The sequence below is a fragment of the Xenia sp. Carnegie-2017 genome, unplaced genomic scaffold (assembly GCF_021976095.1).
Source record: "Xenia sp. Carnegie-2017 unplaced genomic scaffold, XeniaSp_v1 HiC_scaffold_14, whole genome shotgun sequence".
Lineage (NCBI taxonomy): Eukaryota > Metazoa > Cnidaria > Anthozoa > Malacalcyonacea > Xeniidae > Xenia > Xenia sp. Carnegie-2017.
Genome location: NW_025813447.1, coordinates 8,661,626 through 8,677,682, shown reverse-complemented (window position 1 = coordinate 8,677,682; position 16,057 = coordinate 8,661,626). Strand labels below are relative to the sequence as shown.

The 16,057-nt window shown below is 36.0% G+C and overlaps 2 protein-coding genes and 1 long non-coding RNA gene across 4 annotated transcripts; 1 reads left to right on the top strand and 2 right to left on the bottom strand.

Moving 5' to 3' along the window:
* Positions 1-2,717: 2,717 nt before the first annotated feature.
* LOC124434480 (CCR4-Not complex 3'-5'-exoribonuclease subunit Ccr4-like) lies at positions 2,718-6,127 on the bottom strand. The gene is given in 7 exon segments (XM_046984380.1): positions 2,718-2,990; positions 3,247-3,357; positions 3,600-3,685; positions 3,687-3,857; positions 3,999-4,311; positions 5,833-5,960; positions 5,963-6,127. Coding segments are annotated over 7 exon segments (1,161 nt in total). The 5' UTR covers positions 6,042-6,127.
* Positions 6,128-8,761: 2,634 nt separating this feature from the next.
* Positions 8,762-9,928, top strand: LOC124434479 (G2/M phase-specific E3 ubiquitin-protein ligase-like). Of its 2 annotated transcripts, none has more exons than XR_006944781.1 (2): positions 8,762-9,380; positions 9,543-9,928. XR_006944781.1 is itself a non-coding variant. In XM_046984378.1 (2 exons), exons 1-2 carry the CDS (start codon positions 9,175-9,177, stop codon positions 9,788-9,790), a joined length of 351 nt encoding a protein of 116 aa, XP_046840334.1. In that variant the 5' UTR covers positions 8,762-9,174; the 3' UTR covers positions 9,791-9,928. The 2 variants fall into 2 exon arrangements, 1 of the variants encoding a protein (XP_046840334.1); XM_046984378.1 differs by having other exon boundaries at positions 8,762-9,277.
* A 344-nt stretch (positions 9,929-10,272) lies between these two features.
* On the bottom strand, positions 10,273-11,242 carry LOC124434481. The gene is made up of 2 exons (XR_006944782.1): positions 11,192-11,242; positions 10,273-11,058 (listed from the first exon to the last, which is right to left on the bottom strand). It is a non-coding gene; the product is annotated as an uncharacterized LOC124434481 (long non-coding RNA).
* Positions 11,243-16,057: the final 4,815 nt, after the last annotated feature.

The window sequence follows — 16,057 nt, the reverse complement described above, 5'->3', positions numbered from 1 at the left end:
CAAGAAATAGAAACAACTGATAATTGCGTACAAAGTGCAAATGAGACTGACAATGTTAATGCGAATGATGGCGATAACCGTGGCAACAAGGACGGCGTATTCGATAATAGAAAGGTGAATCACAACAATGCAGACGTAGAACATATTTACGAGTCGCCAGACAGCGTGATACAAGAGGCACGACAGCCTTGCACCGAATACTACGAAAACGCCTATGACTTGCCAAAAGATATGCTTACGAAGTGTCTAGAGAAGCCAAATAGATACGCGCTTAAGCACGCCATGCTTCATGTGGATGAAAACGACAGTCCTCAAGAAGAGCCAGGTATCAATTTAGGAATGGAGTTTGTGAACAACAGCGAGATATTGTTGGAAGGAGAGGATGTGAAGTTGTGGCCATCGAAGAAAAGCATTTTATACTTGCAACAAATGGAAGAAAAGTCAAATGAGCAGGGTTCGAATTGTTGAAAAAGAGTAAATGAAGAAAAACAGTAAGATAGAATACCAGGCTGTTGGCTTAGTACCTACATGTACAGTACAAACATACAACATCTATAAAGAAATCTTAGCACGATTAAATCGATTTGTAATATTGGCAGTTTTTGTGTAAAACTTGACTCAACATTTTGAGTTCTGAGTTGTTGGTGTCTGTTCTTGTTTGTTTCGAGCAATCAAAACTCACAGCTTCAGCATGAAAGTGACTGTTAAGATGAGCCATAAGTCACATTTATTTCATACAAATTCTTATGCATTCTCCAATACAATTGTCAAATACAATTGTCGAGAGCAACGTGTGTATGCGAAATAAAGCTGCAATTCAGTGAAAGGGAGTTCAGCTAACAGCAACAGTGATGTTTTTGAGCAAAAACTCTTGAGTTTGAATTTTTGTTATCTTCAAAAAATCACAGGCAATAAAGGAATTACGAGAGCCAAGTTAATTGAGAATACATGATGCAGGTTTCTGATTGCTTTTCTAAAAATATTTAAATTTCCTCATCTGAGGATCGTTCCAACATCATCACTAGGATATTACGTTACTTCATTAGCTCTGACAAACAGTAGTTTTCATCAACAGTATGCATCGAACTTTAGCAACCTTGAACACATATCAATGGAATAAATATTTTAAGCATTCGAAAAAAATGATGTTTTAAAAAAATGTTTTCGTACCAAGTAAAGTCATAATTTGATTATGAGCAAAGTAAAAGTCTCCGAAAGAACTAACGCAATTCAACTGAAGACATCGCTACATCAGTTTAGAAGGATTTTGAAAGGCAATCAGAAAACTGCAAGGTGAAATTTCGTATCTCAACACTGTAATTGGAGGTTTATAAGCACGTGGTATTAATTATTTTCGGATAACATCGAAAAGGATAACATCGGCAGTCTTAGGTAGAGTTCGAAAACGAAGGCTCACATGATGTCTGTATGAAAAAGAACGCATGCAACTGTAAGGCTGAAACACGCTGTGCAGTCGCTTTGGTCGCGCTACTAAAGCGAATTGATGCGCGCGCGTTAGTCGCTTGAACGTCAGAAACACACATGCAAAAGCGAGCATTGCGACCACATTGCGACTATCAACATGGCGTCTAGTCATCATGCTAAGTTACTAGCATTTGTTCGCATTTTGTACGAGCTGGAAGAGGTTGAAAAACGGAAAAATAATAATAAAATGAAAAGGTGGTGGGTTCGTCAATTAAACAGGCAAAGGAGAGCATAAGGAGATTTTCTGCACTTGGTTCAAGAACTATGAACCGATGAGGAGCAGTTTAATCTGTATTTTCGTATGAGCCCTCAAATATTTGATGAGCTGCTGGCTTTGGTTGGTCCATCTCTTCGTATGCAAGATACTCAAATGAGGCAATCAGTTGGACCTGCTGAAAGACTAGCAATCACATTAAGAAGATTGGCTACATGTGATAGCCCACAGTCTATAGCATTTGCTTATCGTCGGGGGGCTAGCACAGTTCGTGAGGTTGTTTACGATACGTGTAATGCACTTTGGAGAGTCCTGGTCCCCACATACATGAACGCTCCTTCGCAACCAAGTGACTGGAAGAAAATATCTGAAGGGTAAAGTTAAAACATGATTATGAGAAAGGGTTATTATAACAAGAACAAACTTCCTTCACTTTCTCGCAATAATCTTGTATATGAAATAACTTGCCCTGGCTGTGGTAAAGCCTACATCGGCATGACACAAAGATGCCTGTCTGTACGGGTCAGAGAACATACAACCAGACTCTCTTCTAGTTCAGTTGGCCAGCATTTCTCTTAGTGCGAAAACGCTTAATTCCTGACTACCCTACAAAACCAGTTCTCATAACTCAATGATTTCCCTCCACCTCCCAGAACCCCCTCTCCTATAGAAAACCTTATATTCAACAACTATAAAATACTTCACTCAACCAAATCTAACAACTACCACATTCTTGCTTTTCTTGAAGCACTTCTCGTCAACAGCGTAACGAACAACCCTCCAAAAGTTTTATGCCCTGTACTTTTCTTTACTGCCAAAGTTGAACAGAGATTTACTTTAAAGTCGATTGCTTTTTCGCGCACTTAGCAGGCTTTTGTTACACGCTGAAACATTATTTCGGACCAACAAAGAAAAAATAAACCCATCATATCTATAATATTACCCATTTATTATAAATAAAATAAATACAAAATACTTATTTACAAAGTCGATTTGGAGCCAATTTATAACAAAAAAACTATGACTCTTCACTGCTGTAGGCAGAATCGTTGTCGTTATCAATGAACTGAAAGACGGCCTTCAACGATAAATGATCAGACGGAAAGTGCATGTTTGGGCATGCGCAAAAAGGTTTAATCAACTCCTCGTCCACTATTTCCAGAACAGCGTTGGCCCGAAGTAGGTCAGATGAGAACCAAATGTAATCTAGAGTATCGATCATTTTATCGAAATGAAAAACGCTTGGAAAAACATCATCACATTCGTAATGAGTGAATTTTGGCTCGCAACCCTGCAAAGAAGAAAAAAGACAAAATTTACACCAAAGTTATTAGTTACTAATTGAACTAAGGTTATTGATGACTTTTAAGTTACAGAATTTCAAATAAAAATAAGAAATGACTTATTTAACAATAAACACGTTGTTTTTGATGTAAATTTACGTCTAAAATATCCTTGAAGAAAAGTATGACTTATTTCACAATAGACATTGTTGTTTTCCAAATTTACACTTAAATCACCCTCAGTACTTAAAGATGAAAACCTACCCGCACTGCTTTATATGCACTGCTTGAAGATTTAAATGGATGCTTGAGTTCTTTCAATAACATTTCGTGTACATCTTCGTCTCTTTCTAAGGCTCTGTCGTGTTTTGTCGTCTAAAAAGGTATTTAAAATCTTAGAGATGTTATCACTTTAATGTGCAATTAGAGTTTCTGAAAAATTCAGTACAATTCAGACTCATCATGACTTAATGTAATTGCAATTAGATCATTTTCCCACCAAGGTAAATATTTCAAAAAATTATATCATATGACATTACATAGTTCGCTCGCTCTGAAGATGACGTTATTATTATTAATAATATGTCCATGCATGCACGTTTGCTCTATGAACTTACCGTGATATTTTCTGTTATCTCCGGATATTTATATTCTCCTGATCGTAATTTTCTCGCATCCAACTCTGATAAGCAACCATTTTTATCAGTCTGTATATGGGAAATGAGGTTGCATATTAAAGTCACCGCAGACAACCCATGGCGTACTGTGTTTGGCTTTGTTCGGCAATAACTCGTAAAGTTGTCGGAAAAAGACGGATGCTTGCGCTGCGTGAACATCTGGTTCGCGCCAGAAATTGAATGTCAAGTGAACATTTACTAAAAAAGCAAAAATAAAAACAGATGAGCGAAAAATAACGCGCGGCAAAGCCAGCCAGAGCAAGTCCCCCACCCAAGAGCACTTGTTATAGGAACTAAAGCAAAAATATACTCAATATGTTCATCCACATATTCTCGTACCTACAACCATTTCTTTTTGTGATTTAATATCACGGAGAGTAGTGTACTGCGCAAATCGTTGGTTGTGCTTGTTCCCGTTGGCTAATTTATCAAGATCTATTGTTTTGCCAAGGACTTCATTGAAGCCGACTTTTCTATAATCCACTAACTCGAACTTTCGAGTTTTGAAAAATATCGCCAAGCCATCGCCTTGTGTAGTGTGCTGTTGAAATCTTCCGTCGTAGCCTTTCGGGGCTAGTTCTTGTAACAGGCATGGGAAATAAAACGGGTCGACCTCTTGAAGACAGATAACGTCTGCGTCTAACCAATGCAGCTAAGATGGAGAAACAGGAAATTTATAAAATCGGAATTGTGCAATGTGGTAAAGAAATTGGAACATTCAGTTAAATGAAGTCACATGCAGCCCTTTGTCTCGACATGCTCCAGTATTAGGGACCTTAGTCAAAAGTCTTAAATAGCTTCTAGGGCTTGAAATATGTGCAAACTGAAATAAAATACATAAAACAATTGTTTTAAAGCACGTGCATTCTGCCAGGCAAAGCGCCCTTTTTCAACTGATGAGCAATTAAATATTTTTAACACATAAATTAACATATGCAATCTGAAAGAGGATAGATCGATCACAAGAAAGATATGCTGCCGCCAGACTTGAACTCTAAGTTTTCCAATTACGAAATACAAGAAACTAAGGAACTCGTGAACAGAGATTTGTCCGGCGGAAAGCGACTTTCATCAAAGGATATAATGATAGCCCAACATAGGAATAAGAAAAATACAAGCTAACTGAGGCGTTATTACGTCATTTCAACGGAAGAACGGAAATGTGAATTGAATGGGACGGATTAGTTGATTGTGTTGCTGTGAAATAAAAATAGTGACAGTTTCTTGCTGGCTTTAAGCCTATTATTAAGTTCTGGTTGGTATGATTTATATGTGTAGTTGTATATTTAGAGGGTGTTAAATTACATAGGAAGAAAGTACGAAGCTTGGATGACTGGAAAGAAGTCAAGTGGCAACATATTAAAGAAGGTTAAGGAGAATGTAGTTACCTTGGGCGTTAATAGACGGTTTAAGCTTGGATATGAGCTAATATTATTATTAAAGAAATCTTTTTTTCCAACTCATTGTCGTAATGATTCAATCAAAACTCTCATGTTGGCCTATCATATTCAACATGAAACTGACAAACTGTATGAAAATTGAAACTAGCCAACGAAGACGAAACAGGATATGCGTTATAGTCGATTGAATTACACGCGTTGATTTGACATTACAGAAATGACAGAATAAACATGCGCAAACTTCAATAGGCATTCAGGAAAAGATTATGCGCCGGAAGAGCAATTTAATCATTTAGGTGTTCTTTGGGTAATTCTTTACATGAAAATGATAAAATAAATTATAACGTGGAACACCATTGACACATACACATGGGGATTAGGTTGACTTGGGGGTTATTGTGTCCGGGCGAGAAACCAAAAACTCAAAACTGTCCGAGACTCGCATCTCGATTGTGAGAGCATGTACACATGCTAAATCCTTTCTTTATATTACTATATACATATATTACTATCAAGGAGGTGACGAATAACAGTTACCGGTCTCTCCTTCCATGAACACAACGAATAAATTAAAAAGGGTCGTAGTAAATACTCTAAATTTCTTTTATGTGGAGGGGAAGTATTGATGCCCAGAGAAGACATCATTGATTTTATGACTTTGTAATTCGGTAATCTTTGCCAAAGATGCATCCGTGGTTAATAATTATAAACATAGAAATATTTGACACGCTTTCAATTCACATAAATAAATGCAACCGGCCGAAGATTCTTACCTCTTTAATAAGTTGTGTATGTCTGGGACTATCGTTTGGTAATGGACCACGACATTTTACATCCACAGCAAGATACGAATACAAGTTCGGATTTTTCTCAAATACATCATCACAAAGTATATTGTGGACACGACTGAAAACTCTTTGTCTTTAGATGTGGTAGCGACGCGTGTTAGGCTTCGTTGAAATATCACCTCTCCTTTGCCCATCGCAACAACAAACTTGTAAAAATTTCTTAACCGTTAACGTTGTCTTTACGAGGAGAACGTGTCCCACAAATGATGAAAAATTAGAAAACTATTAAGCATTTTATCTTCCATTTGCATCCGTTGTTCACGTGAAAGAATTGTTGTGCGTTCGTGAAGACGGCGTGTTGGCTGCCTGAACTTATTGCCTTGGCTGTCTGAACTTATTGTATTATTAAATTTGGTGGCCATATCAACCAGTTAACAATTCCCTTGAACGTTTGTAAAAAGTTTATTCCAAATTTTTTTACTTCATTTCAAAAAGCAGATTGTAATACATTCTGTTTAGCAGCACGTTGGATCGTTTCGCGCAAACGCATGCTGAGCACGTGGCACAATGATGTTCTCATCATGACATTAAAGGACTTCCGACTATATGTTTCGACGGTTCAACCGTGCGAATGATTTTCAATTGTAATTATTTTGCTGATTACTCAGTCTATTTCCTTCAGCATCAAATTCTACAGTCATCAGTCAAAAGTTGAAAATGATTTTTAGTGAGTTCATCCATCGCAAATAACAAAAATCAGAAGAACAATATGGGAATACAAAAAGATAATACAACAACTGTTGAACGCAAATATTACTGACATACGCGTGGCAGGTCGTGTGCATGTGCATCACCATTGCAAAGCACGTGAAAATTGCTACGAATGATAAGCAGTTACAAGTTACTACCACTGATCTGATGATAGACTGGATATAGCTTCTAGGTAGCAAAAGTGCAGCCTAATTATATATGCAAAATGCACTTCCGGGTACCACAAGAAATTCAAATTACTATAGAAATGTATGGCGGATAACGTTTACATACGAGGATTTTCGAATATTTAAGGCATTTCGTGACCTTTTACTAATCTCAAACATCTGTCATGGATAAAACAAGTTATGTTAATCAATTTAACATCAAAATGATACCAATATCTGCAAAATATCGGCGCTCGTGTTCAATTGAAAATTGCGCGTGCAGAATCGAATATGACCCATCGTTGCAAAGGCAAGATAATTCACAGCTCATTTTCCAAGTTCAGAGCAGTTATGATCTATAATGAGTTTCGATGCTTAAAAATTCGTTTAGTACCTTTCTTTATCATTCTTTATTATCTAGACATTGTTTTATGTTACTTTTGCCGTGACTTCATTAGGTGGGTACTCTTGTTATAGGAAAAAGACAAATTTACTAAGCTTTCTTCCTCTCTTTATTCTTATTTTCATTTCTGTTTTTATTTTGCAGATATAATTTAATCACCATGCCTTGCTAATACATTTGGACCTGGTCTTCATCAATGAGTGAGTAAAGTTGTTATTGACATAACATGTGCATCAATTGCATTGTATACAAAGATTCGGCAACAGAAATTGTATTTCCATGTAATAAACTACCATCAGAAGCTGAAAACACCATCCTGCCTTGTTTCATGTTGATATAACAATAGCTGTTGGTTTGAAACAAATTACTTCTGTTTGTAGACAAAATATATACTGTGATGATTATCAAGATTATAGTAGTGCACACAGCTTTTCCATTGTTTCTGAATTTAAAGTGATTGCAATACCATACATGGCTAATTTTGTAGGCAGATGCTGCCAAAGAAAACCACCTGCCCTACTTGTTAAGCTGTTGGTTGAAAAAAATTACTAAAGTGAATCTGCTTTTCTGCCTTTAAAAGACATGAGTACTTTGATTCAAACCAACAGCTATTGTTATTCAAGTATGCAATAAAACAGAAAGGTGCTTTTAACTTCAGATGGCAGTTTACCACATGGGAATACAATTCCTGATGCTACGGTATAGACTGCAATTGATAAAAATGTTGGATACTTTTGTCAATAACAACCATACTTACTCATGGCTATATACAAATGCTACAGCAAGGTGTGGTGATTGTATTATTTTTATAAAATAAAAACAGAAATGAAAATAAGAATAAAGAGAGGAAGAAAGCTTAGTAAATTTGTCTTGTTCTTACAACAACAGTACCCAGCTAATGAAGTCACGGCAAAAGTAACATAAAACACTGTCTATAGAATATAGAATAATAAAGAATGATAAAAGAAAGGTACTAAACGAATTTTTTAAGCATCGAAACTCATTCTAGATCGTAACTGCCTCTGAACTTGGAAAATGAGCTGTGAATTATCTTGCCTTTGCAACGATGGGCCAAATTCGATTCTTGCACGCGCAATTTTCAATTAAACACGAGCGCCGATATTTTGCAGATATTGGTATCATTTTGATGTCAAATTGATTAACATAACTTGTTTTATCCATGACAGATGTTTGAGATTAGTAAAATGTCACGAAATGCCTTAAATATTCGAAAATCCTTGTATGTAAACGTTATCCGCCATACATTTCTATAGTAATTTGTATTTCTTGTGGTACCCGGAAGTGCATTTTGCATATATAATTAGGCTTCACTTTTGCTACCTATAGAAGCTATATCCAGTCTATTATCTACGGTGGCTCACAAGGGCCACCACATAAAATAAAAATATTAATACACACACAAAATAAAAATACACACACAAAATAAAAATACATACGCAAAATACATTATACACACACAAAATAAAAATACACACACAAAATATGATTGCGGGCGCTTGCACTGTCGGCTTACTCGGAATTGCTCGTAATTGATCGTTTTTGTTTTCAAAGTTCTAATGGGTTCCAACTTCCAGAGTACATAATAAAATTCATTGATTTCACTGTGATCAATTATTTCAAAGTTGCTTACGATATTGCTCCCCGTATTCTGGTTAATATTAAGGTTAATGTGTTGTCCTGGTTGCGGCAACAATTCCGGCTCAGTCTCGGAATCAAACACGTACTGTGATGATTGCTTATCAAAGCAAAACATAACACGCTTGATAACAGGTTATTTCAATCGTGGTTATCCGTATGGGGCAATCGTCAGACTTTTGCAAACCTCCGGTATTCTGATGTCTATACGGACGTTGAAGCGCCGCTTCAGATCTTTGGGCTTAAGACGAAAAGGACAAGTCTGGACGACTGTCTGGCTATCGAAGTATTTGGCATGCATTAAGACTTCGTCATGGTATAAATGTGAGTCGTCACGTAGTAGCCAGAATTATGAAGGAAATCGACCCAGATGGCGTGGAAACAAGAAAGGCCAGACGATTACATGGTAGGGTATATAAAAGCCTAGGAGCAAACGCTTGCTGGCACCTCGACGGTAAGATTACATTAATGTAGTTTCTATGAACCTAGAAGTAACAAATACCCCCGACAAGAACTTGCACTTATGCATTGGAGGGATTATCTGCAAGATTGCGAAGGTAATGTAAGGTAGTTCATTGACTATATTTCTAGTTTACAGTATTTACAAAATCCTGTAGTACTAAGATGTTAAGTATGCATTATTATTTCTGCAGTTGAAAAATTGAAGAAATTAAACACTGCTAATTGCTACATCAACACGTATATTGCTCTCTGTTTAGCTGGACGATGTGGTGCTACTTTGGGAGATGTACTAATCTTTGCAACAGGAAGTGATGACATCCCACCTCTTGGCTTTACACCAATGCCTTCACTATGCTTTTGGGAAGATGTTCATCCAAGATCAAACACGTGTGATACCACACTTTATCTCCCTCTATTCCCTGGTTCAAAGGATGAAGTGCAATATGATACTTTTAAAGAAAAAATGGATGATGGAATTTTAAATTCTCCTTTGGGGATTCCATAAAGTTTTTTAGCAGTTTTTTGTAACAAGTACATATTCAATTAGTTCAAAGTTCTTATAACGTGTTTATAACATCAAATTTTAAGTTTAGTGGCAGAATGCTACGTTTTAGCATAATGGTATTCAACAATTTACAACAAATTATGTTTCATAATATGGTTTTATTTGCTTTGCAATTGGTTGCAAAAACCTTTTTGCAACAGTATATTTTTATTTCATCTTTGTGGCATGGGTATCATTATGCCAAATACTTCTTACATGGTAACTTTTCATGTTTGTAGATGTAGATTGTCCAGGTTAGTAGAGTCCTGAGAAGGACTATTGTTGTTGATGTTGACTGACATTTCGATTTGACTCTGAAGATGCCTATTGCTAAGGTTGTTGAAATGTCAGTCAACATCAACAATAACAGTCCTTCTCAGGACTCTACTAACCTGGACAATCTATATCTACAAACATGTAACAATACTCCTGGGTTCAAACCATTTACTTTATTTAACTTTTATTATGTTGTGTGATAATCTATATAATTAACACTAACTTCATTGTGGTACATTAATTAAATGTTGAAAAATTTCAAATCCTTCATTTATGCCTTCAGGATATGCCAAATTTTTGTTTTCCAAGACATAATCAAAATATTCTTTGTAAATGTCCTCACAAATGCATGGGTCAATTTTCTCTTCCATTTCACTCAGCTTATCAGCAGAAATCTCTATTAGGCAGTTTTCACCCCCATAGTATTCTGGCAGAAAGAACAAAATGTCTTGGACTCCTAATACGGTTTCATGTTGCGACCTACAAATGTAGTGGCTATTCCAGTAATCTTTTACTTATGTTAAATCTTTTTGCAATAACATGTTAAAACAAAACCACAGTGCCTCCATGTGGTAGGTATTACCCAACTCTAACAAACCTTATTGTGCCATATCTTGGAAAAAGTCAATCCACCAGCCTGACCTAGTTTGTCTCAGGAAAGACCACCATGCTTCAATTCTTTGATTTGAAAGAGAGGATCCATAAACATGAGCTTTCTCCCCTGCCCATTCATCATCTCCAGCAGCTCTCAGGTAGCATTGCATTGCAGACAGTAAAATATTTTCTGTCCCACAATGTGCAGCCTCCAAACTCCTTAACAGCATTAAGAAATATTTCTGCAATTACATTTGGATTTTTGTTTGGTCTGACAACCTCAAGCCACAGAATTCTTCTGCTGTAACCACAAACAGCACCATGTACTGCAAACCCATATGGTTTGAGTTTGTCATATCCTTAAAAAGGGAAGAGTTTGTTAGACATTTGCACTCAATAATGTGCTACAAAAAAGCTAGGTTTGGGTAACTGTTCCCCATTATCTATAAGTTTGATTAAAAATTCATAGAAACTACATTAATGTAATCTTACCGTCGAGGTGCCAGCAAGCGTTTGCTCCTAGGCTTTTATATACTCTACGATAATCGTCTGGCCTTTCTTGTTTCCACGCCATCTGGGTCGATTTCCTTCATATTCTGGCTACTACGTGACGACTCACATTTATACCATGACGAAGTCTTAATGCATGCCAAATACTTCGATAGCCAGACAGTCGTCCAGCACCTTGAATCTCCTGGTTTATAGCATTTCTTAAATTTTGTTCATCAACGACTTGTCCTTTTCGTCTTAAGCCCAAAGATCTGAAGCGGCGCTTCAACGTCCGTATAGACATCAGAATACGGGAGGTTTGCAAAAGTCTGACGATTGCCCCATACGGATAACCACGATTGAAATAACCTGTTATCAAGCGTGTAATGTTTTGCTCTGATAAATAATCATCACAGTACGTGTTTGATTCCGAGACTGAGCCGGAATTGTTGCCGCAACCAGGACAACACATTAACCTTAATTTTAACCAGAATACGGGGAGCAATATCGTAAGGAACTTTGAAATAATTGATCACAGTGAAATCAATGCATTTTATTATGTACTCTGGAAGTTGGAACTATTAGAACTTTGAAAACAAAAACGATCAATTACGAGTAATTCCGAGTAAGCCGACAGTGCAAGCGCCCGCAATCATATTTTGTGTGTGTATTTTTATTTTGTGTGTGTATTTTTATTTTGTGTGTGTATTTTTATTTTGTGTGTGTATTTTTATTTTGTATGTGTATTTTTATTTTGTATATGTATTTTATTTTGTGTGTGTATTTTTATTTTGTGTGTGTATTTTTATTTTGCGTGTATAATGTATTTTGTGTGTGTATTTTTATTTTGTGTGTGTGTAATGTATTTTGTGTGTGTATTTTTATTTTGTGTGTGTATTTTTATTTTGTGTGTGTATAATGTATTTTGCGTGTGTATAATGTATTTTGCGTGTGTATAATGTATTTTGTGTGTGTATTTTTATTTTGTGTGTGTATTAATATTTTTATTTTGTGTGGTGGCCCTTGTGAGCCACCGTAATTATCAGATCAGTGGTTACTAGAAATAATTAGACTAGTTCTAAGAAAAAATAATTGCAGTGTTCTGCATAAATATTAGCATTTGAAAGATTTCCTGTTCAAGCAGCAGCCTGGTCGTCACTTCTAACATAAACACAATCATACGCACAAGCATCCTCACTTGCAATGAACTGCAATAAGCACAAGCATAAAAAGAGCGGAGATTTTTGGCAATCTTGTGGTTATGGTCATGTCGCAAGTGAGGGTAAGACGGTGCATATCACTGGTGCATTCATGTTTTTCTCGTTCGACACAAATTGACTCCTCATAGTATGATGGGTATGAAGTATAACTCACCGCCGTTTTAAAATGACATTGCAGGCTCGCAAAGATTATCTCGTAAAAATGATTATATTCGAAATGATAAAAATGACTGTACCTCGATCCTAGGGTTTTCTCTCAAAGATTTGAAGTTTATTTCAAGTCTTTTCCCGAACTAACGATCCTACAGAAAAATTCGAGGAAGTTTTTAAGAATTACAAGTGCCGACGAAAGGAGCCATCCACTTTGAGCATACATACAACATAGAAATTATATTTCAATTTTCTTTCACTAAAGGGGAAAAAAAGATGTTTACTGTGTTTGCACAGGTTTATGCAAAGTTTTCACAAACGTCTCTGAGGTTTGCACGTGCCGGTGCAAACACGAAAAACATCTTTTAATTCTTTTATAAAATAACAATGATGCAAAACGGCCGACAAATTTAAAACAAGCGTTTTAATTTTTCTTTCAAAATGTATTCATGATTGCTTTGAAAATTTTTCATTGATTTATTTATTAATTTGATTGTTTGAGCTCAGATCGGTTTGCACAAGCTAATGCAAACGCATCCATGGACCAATCAACGCATGCGTTTTATTGCGTTTGTTTTATAAATTAGTTTTGATAAGCAGATTTCACAACGACAGGAAATGAGAGAATGAAGAACTAGATGAAAAATAAAATGTTGAGCCACTTTAAAAAAGGAAAAGGACTCTTTTGTTCTTAAAAAAACGAGTCAGCGAGAGATGCCACACTAAAAATATAGAATGTCGAATGGCTATAACTTAATGATCAGCACAAGAGCGCTTTTGTTTTTTAAACTGCTTCAACGAGCAACTCGGTAATTTTGCAGCTCAATTTGTAAACCGAAAAGAAATTTTTTTCACGTTTTATGAAATTATTATAGAACACGACCGAGTTAATTCGCCTAAGTAGCCATAGCAACTTGCTGCACTTCATTATACCCTTAAATGAAGTTTACCAAATGCGTTCAGTTCGGTTGACTTCACATTGCTATAATCTGTGTTTTTTCTTTAGGATTTTTTAAGGAATATCGCGAGACTGGAGTGAGAAACTGGGACTAACGATACAGTTAAGCATAACGTGCGTAAATCGAAAAAAAGTGCGTAATAATACGAATAAACAGTTCGATTTTATCTGCCAGTTACGGTGTTCAAAAGAATGGTTGGATATAATATAAATAGAAGAAGTGTGGACTTTATTTTTCGTAGAGAGTGCACACACATAACTTTCTTTATAAAACAGGGGCGTAGGCCAGGGGAAAGCAACGGGAGCAACTGCCCCCCCTCCCTTTCATGACAACAAACAGCTATAAATTGCTTTTTTCGGCACTTCCTAAGTGATTTGCCCTCCCCTGTGAAGCTATAAGGGCAGGCAAATTTTTGTTGAATGCGACAATTGATAAGAAGCTCTTCATACAACTTAAATATGCATAAGTCCATTTTCTCTCTGAAGTAATCAGTTGAATAATTGAATAAACGCATGACATAAAAATTAAGCGGAAAAAAATCCAAACTTCGAAATTTGCTGTCTTGCATGGACAAAAATTCATGTTTGTTTATATACAGTTTGTTTTACGCTAAGTGACCTAATTCTTTGACAAAACGAATGCCCATTAGTCATATTTTCATTGGCTTTGCCTTATTTGCGAGCCAGCTGCTGTTCACGCTACGCATGGCGAAAATATATTAATGCATGCATGTACGCCAGCTGTTTCATAATTTATGACCCGCAAAAAGATTTTGGGAATTTGAGTGGAATTTAAGTATTCAACCACATGCGGGGGTTAGACTAAAATGACCATTACTAACAAAAACAAGAAAACACAACTGAAACTCAAAACATGAAAATTATTAAATAAAAAATTTAAGAATGATCTAAAACAACAATGGGAAAATGAAACCTTCTGCAGAAGACCCAAATGAAATGTCGGAAAATTGGCAGAAACTACTCTTCAAGATGTTAGGGAAGCATAGCCCCTCCCCTTTGAAAAAAACCATCAGGGGGCTGGTTGTATAAAAATACAGTATGCGCTAACTACTTTTTTACACATTTTGACTTAACTGCGAGGTTGAATTCAACTACTTTTTAACTTTTCTTCAGAATTGTGACCGGGATATAACTACAAAAAGTGTAGTTAAAAAGTTGTTAAGAGCTTCATAAAACCGGCCCCAGAACTTAAAATCTTGCATGCATAGCATATGGCACAAAGGACTTAAGCGACAGTTTGCAAAGGAAAACCGTCATCCGCCATTACTAACCTATATATAGAAAAAAATTGGATTGGCTTGAAATCAACTGAGAACAAAGAAATGCTATGACTGAACGCAACTACTCCACAGAAATTGCTGGTCAAAAATCAAAACGCAATCCTGCCAAGGAAACATAGAAACTTTAAAGAATGTTCTAAGAAGACAAACAACTTACATGTCGTTGCAGTTAAATGAATAAAAACCAAAGAACTCAATTTGACTAATAGCAAATTTTATCGTAGAGGGTTTCATGATCATATTAACATCGACCCTGACATGGCAACTGGAAAGTAAAATTGATAGTTCACGCCTCAATTTTGAAAATTTTTACAAAAACTTCATCAAAGTTTGCTGCTTTTCCCACAAATATTTTCTGCGAAATAAATTACCATAAACTATGAACTACGAAATATTTCAAGCAGTTTTAGCATACCATGCATACCAAAAAACCTTTTCATATAATGGAACAGAACTTTGCAAGCGTATCAGTACAAATAGGGTTTTAATCTCATTTTGTATCCATCTCGTTTCTAGTCAGTATAACAAATAATAGCTTTCATAGTTAACAGCAGCATGATAGTTTATTTATTAGATATTTATTGTAGACGAATAACTGATATTGTATACGACATATTTTTTGAAAGCAAACATGTTTCGGCATTCTTACGCTCAAGCAAATATTTATCATAAAACATTTACATATATAGCTTCTTGATATGTAAAATACGCAATAGACGCGGAAGTTTATTTATATTAGCGCGTAATGTTTGTAATTAGCAAATAAAAAGATAGCGATGATGGTTTAGAAATTAGATTCGAGTTTCTTTGTATGAAGCGACTCTTTGCGTATTAAAGAGAAAGGAGTGTGCGCTGCGTCTAATACAGGAAACCAGGACTCTGAATTGCGGTTATTTTTGCGGCGGAGAAACATGCTTGAGCTCTTGCCAGAAATAGCATTTTCTTTTGAATTCTTTGATGGCGGGTGAGACAGTCTCGCCAACGTAGCGAGACTTACATCCCGCACGAAAGAGCACGTTAACCACACAAGATAATGAGAAAAACAGAATGGGGTTTTAAAGCTGAAAGGTTTTGACTAAGTGTCTGATAAGAAATTTTAAAAATTCCAAATTTAAATCAACATATTTTGTGCTTACTTATGCTTACGTTCAACTAAAGTTTGCTAAATGTTTGCTATATGTTTGCTAAATGGGAACACAGCTGATTTAACGGTCGCAAATTAGAAATTATACAACTTAAT

Bases quoted from the DNA above. Each gene is read 5' to 3' on its own strand.
- LOC124434479 (XM_046984378.1), top strand. From the start codon at position 9,175: ATGAAGGAAATCGACCCAGATGGCGTGGAAACAAGAAAGGCCAGACGA. The intron at 9,278-9,542 runs GTAAGATTACAT...CTCTCTGTTTAG, and splicing joins CGCTTGCTGGCACCTCGACG to CTGGACGATGTGGTGCTACT.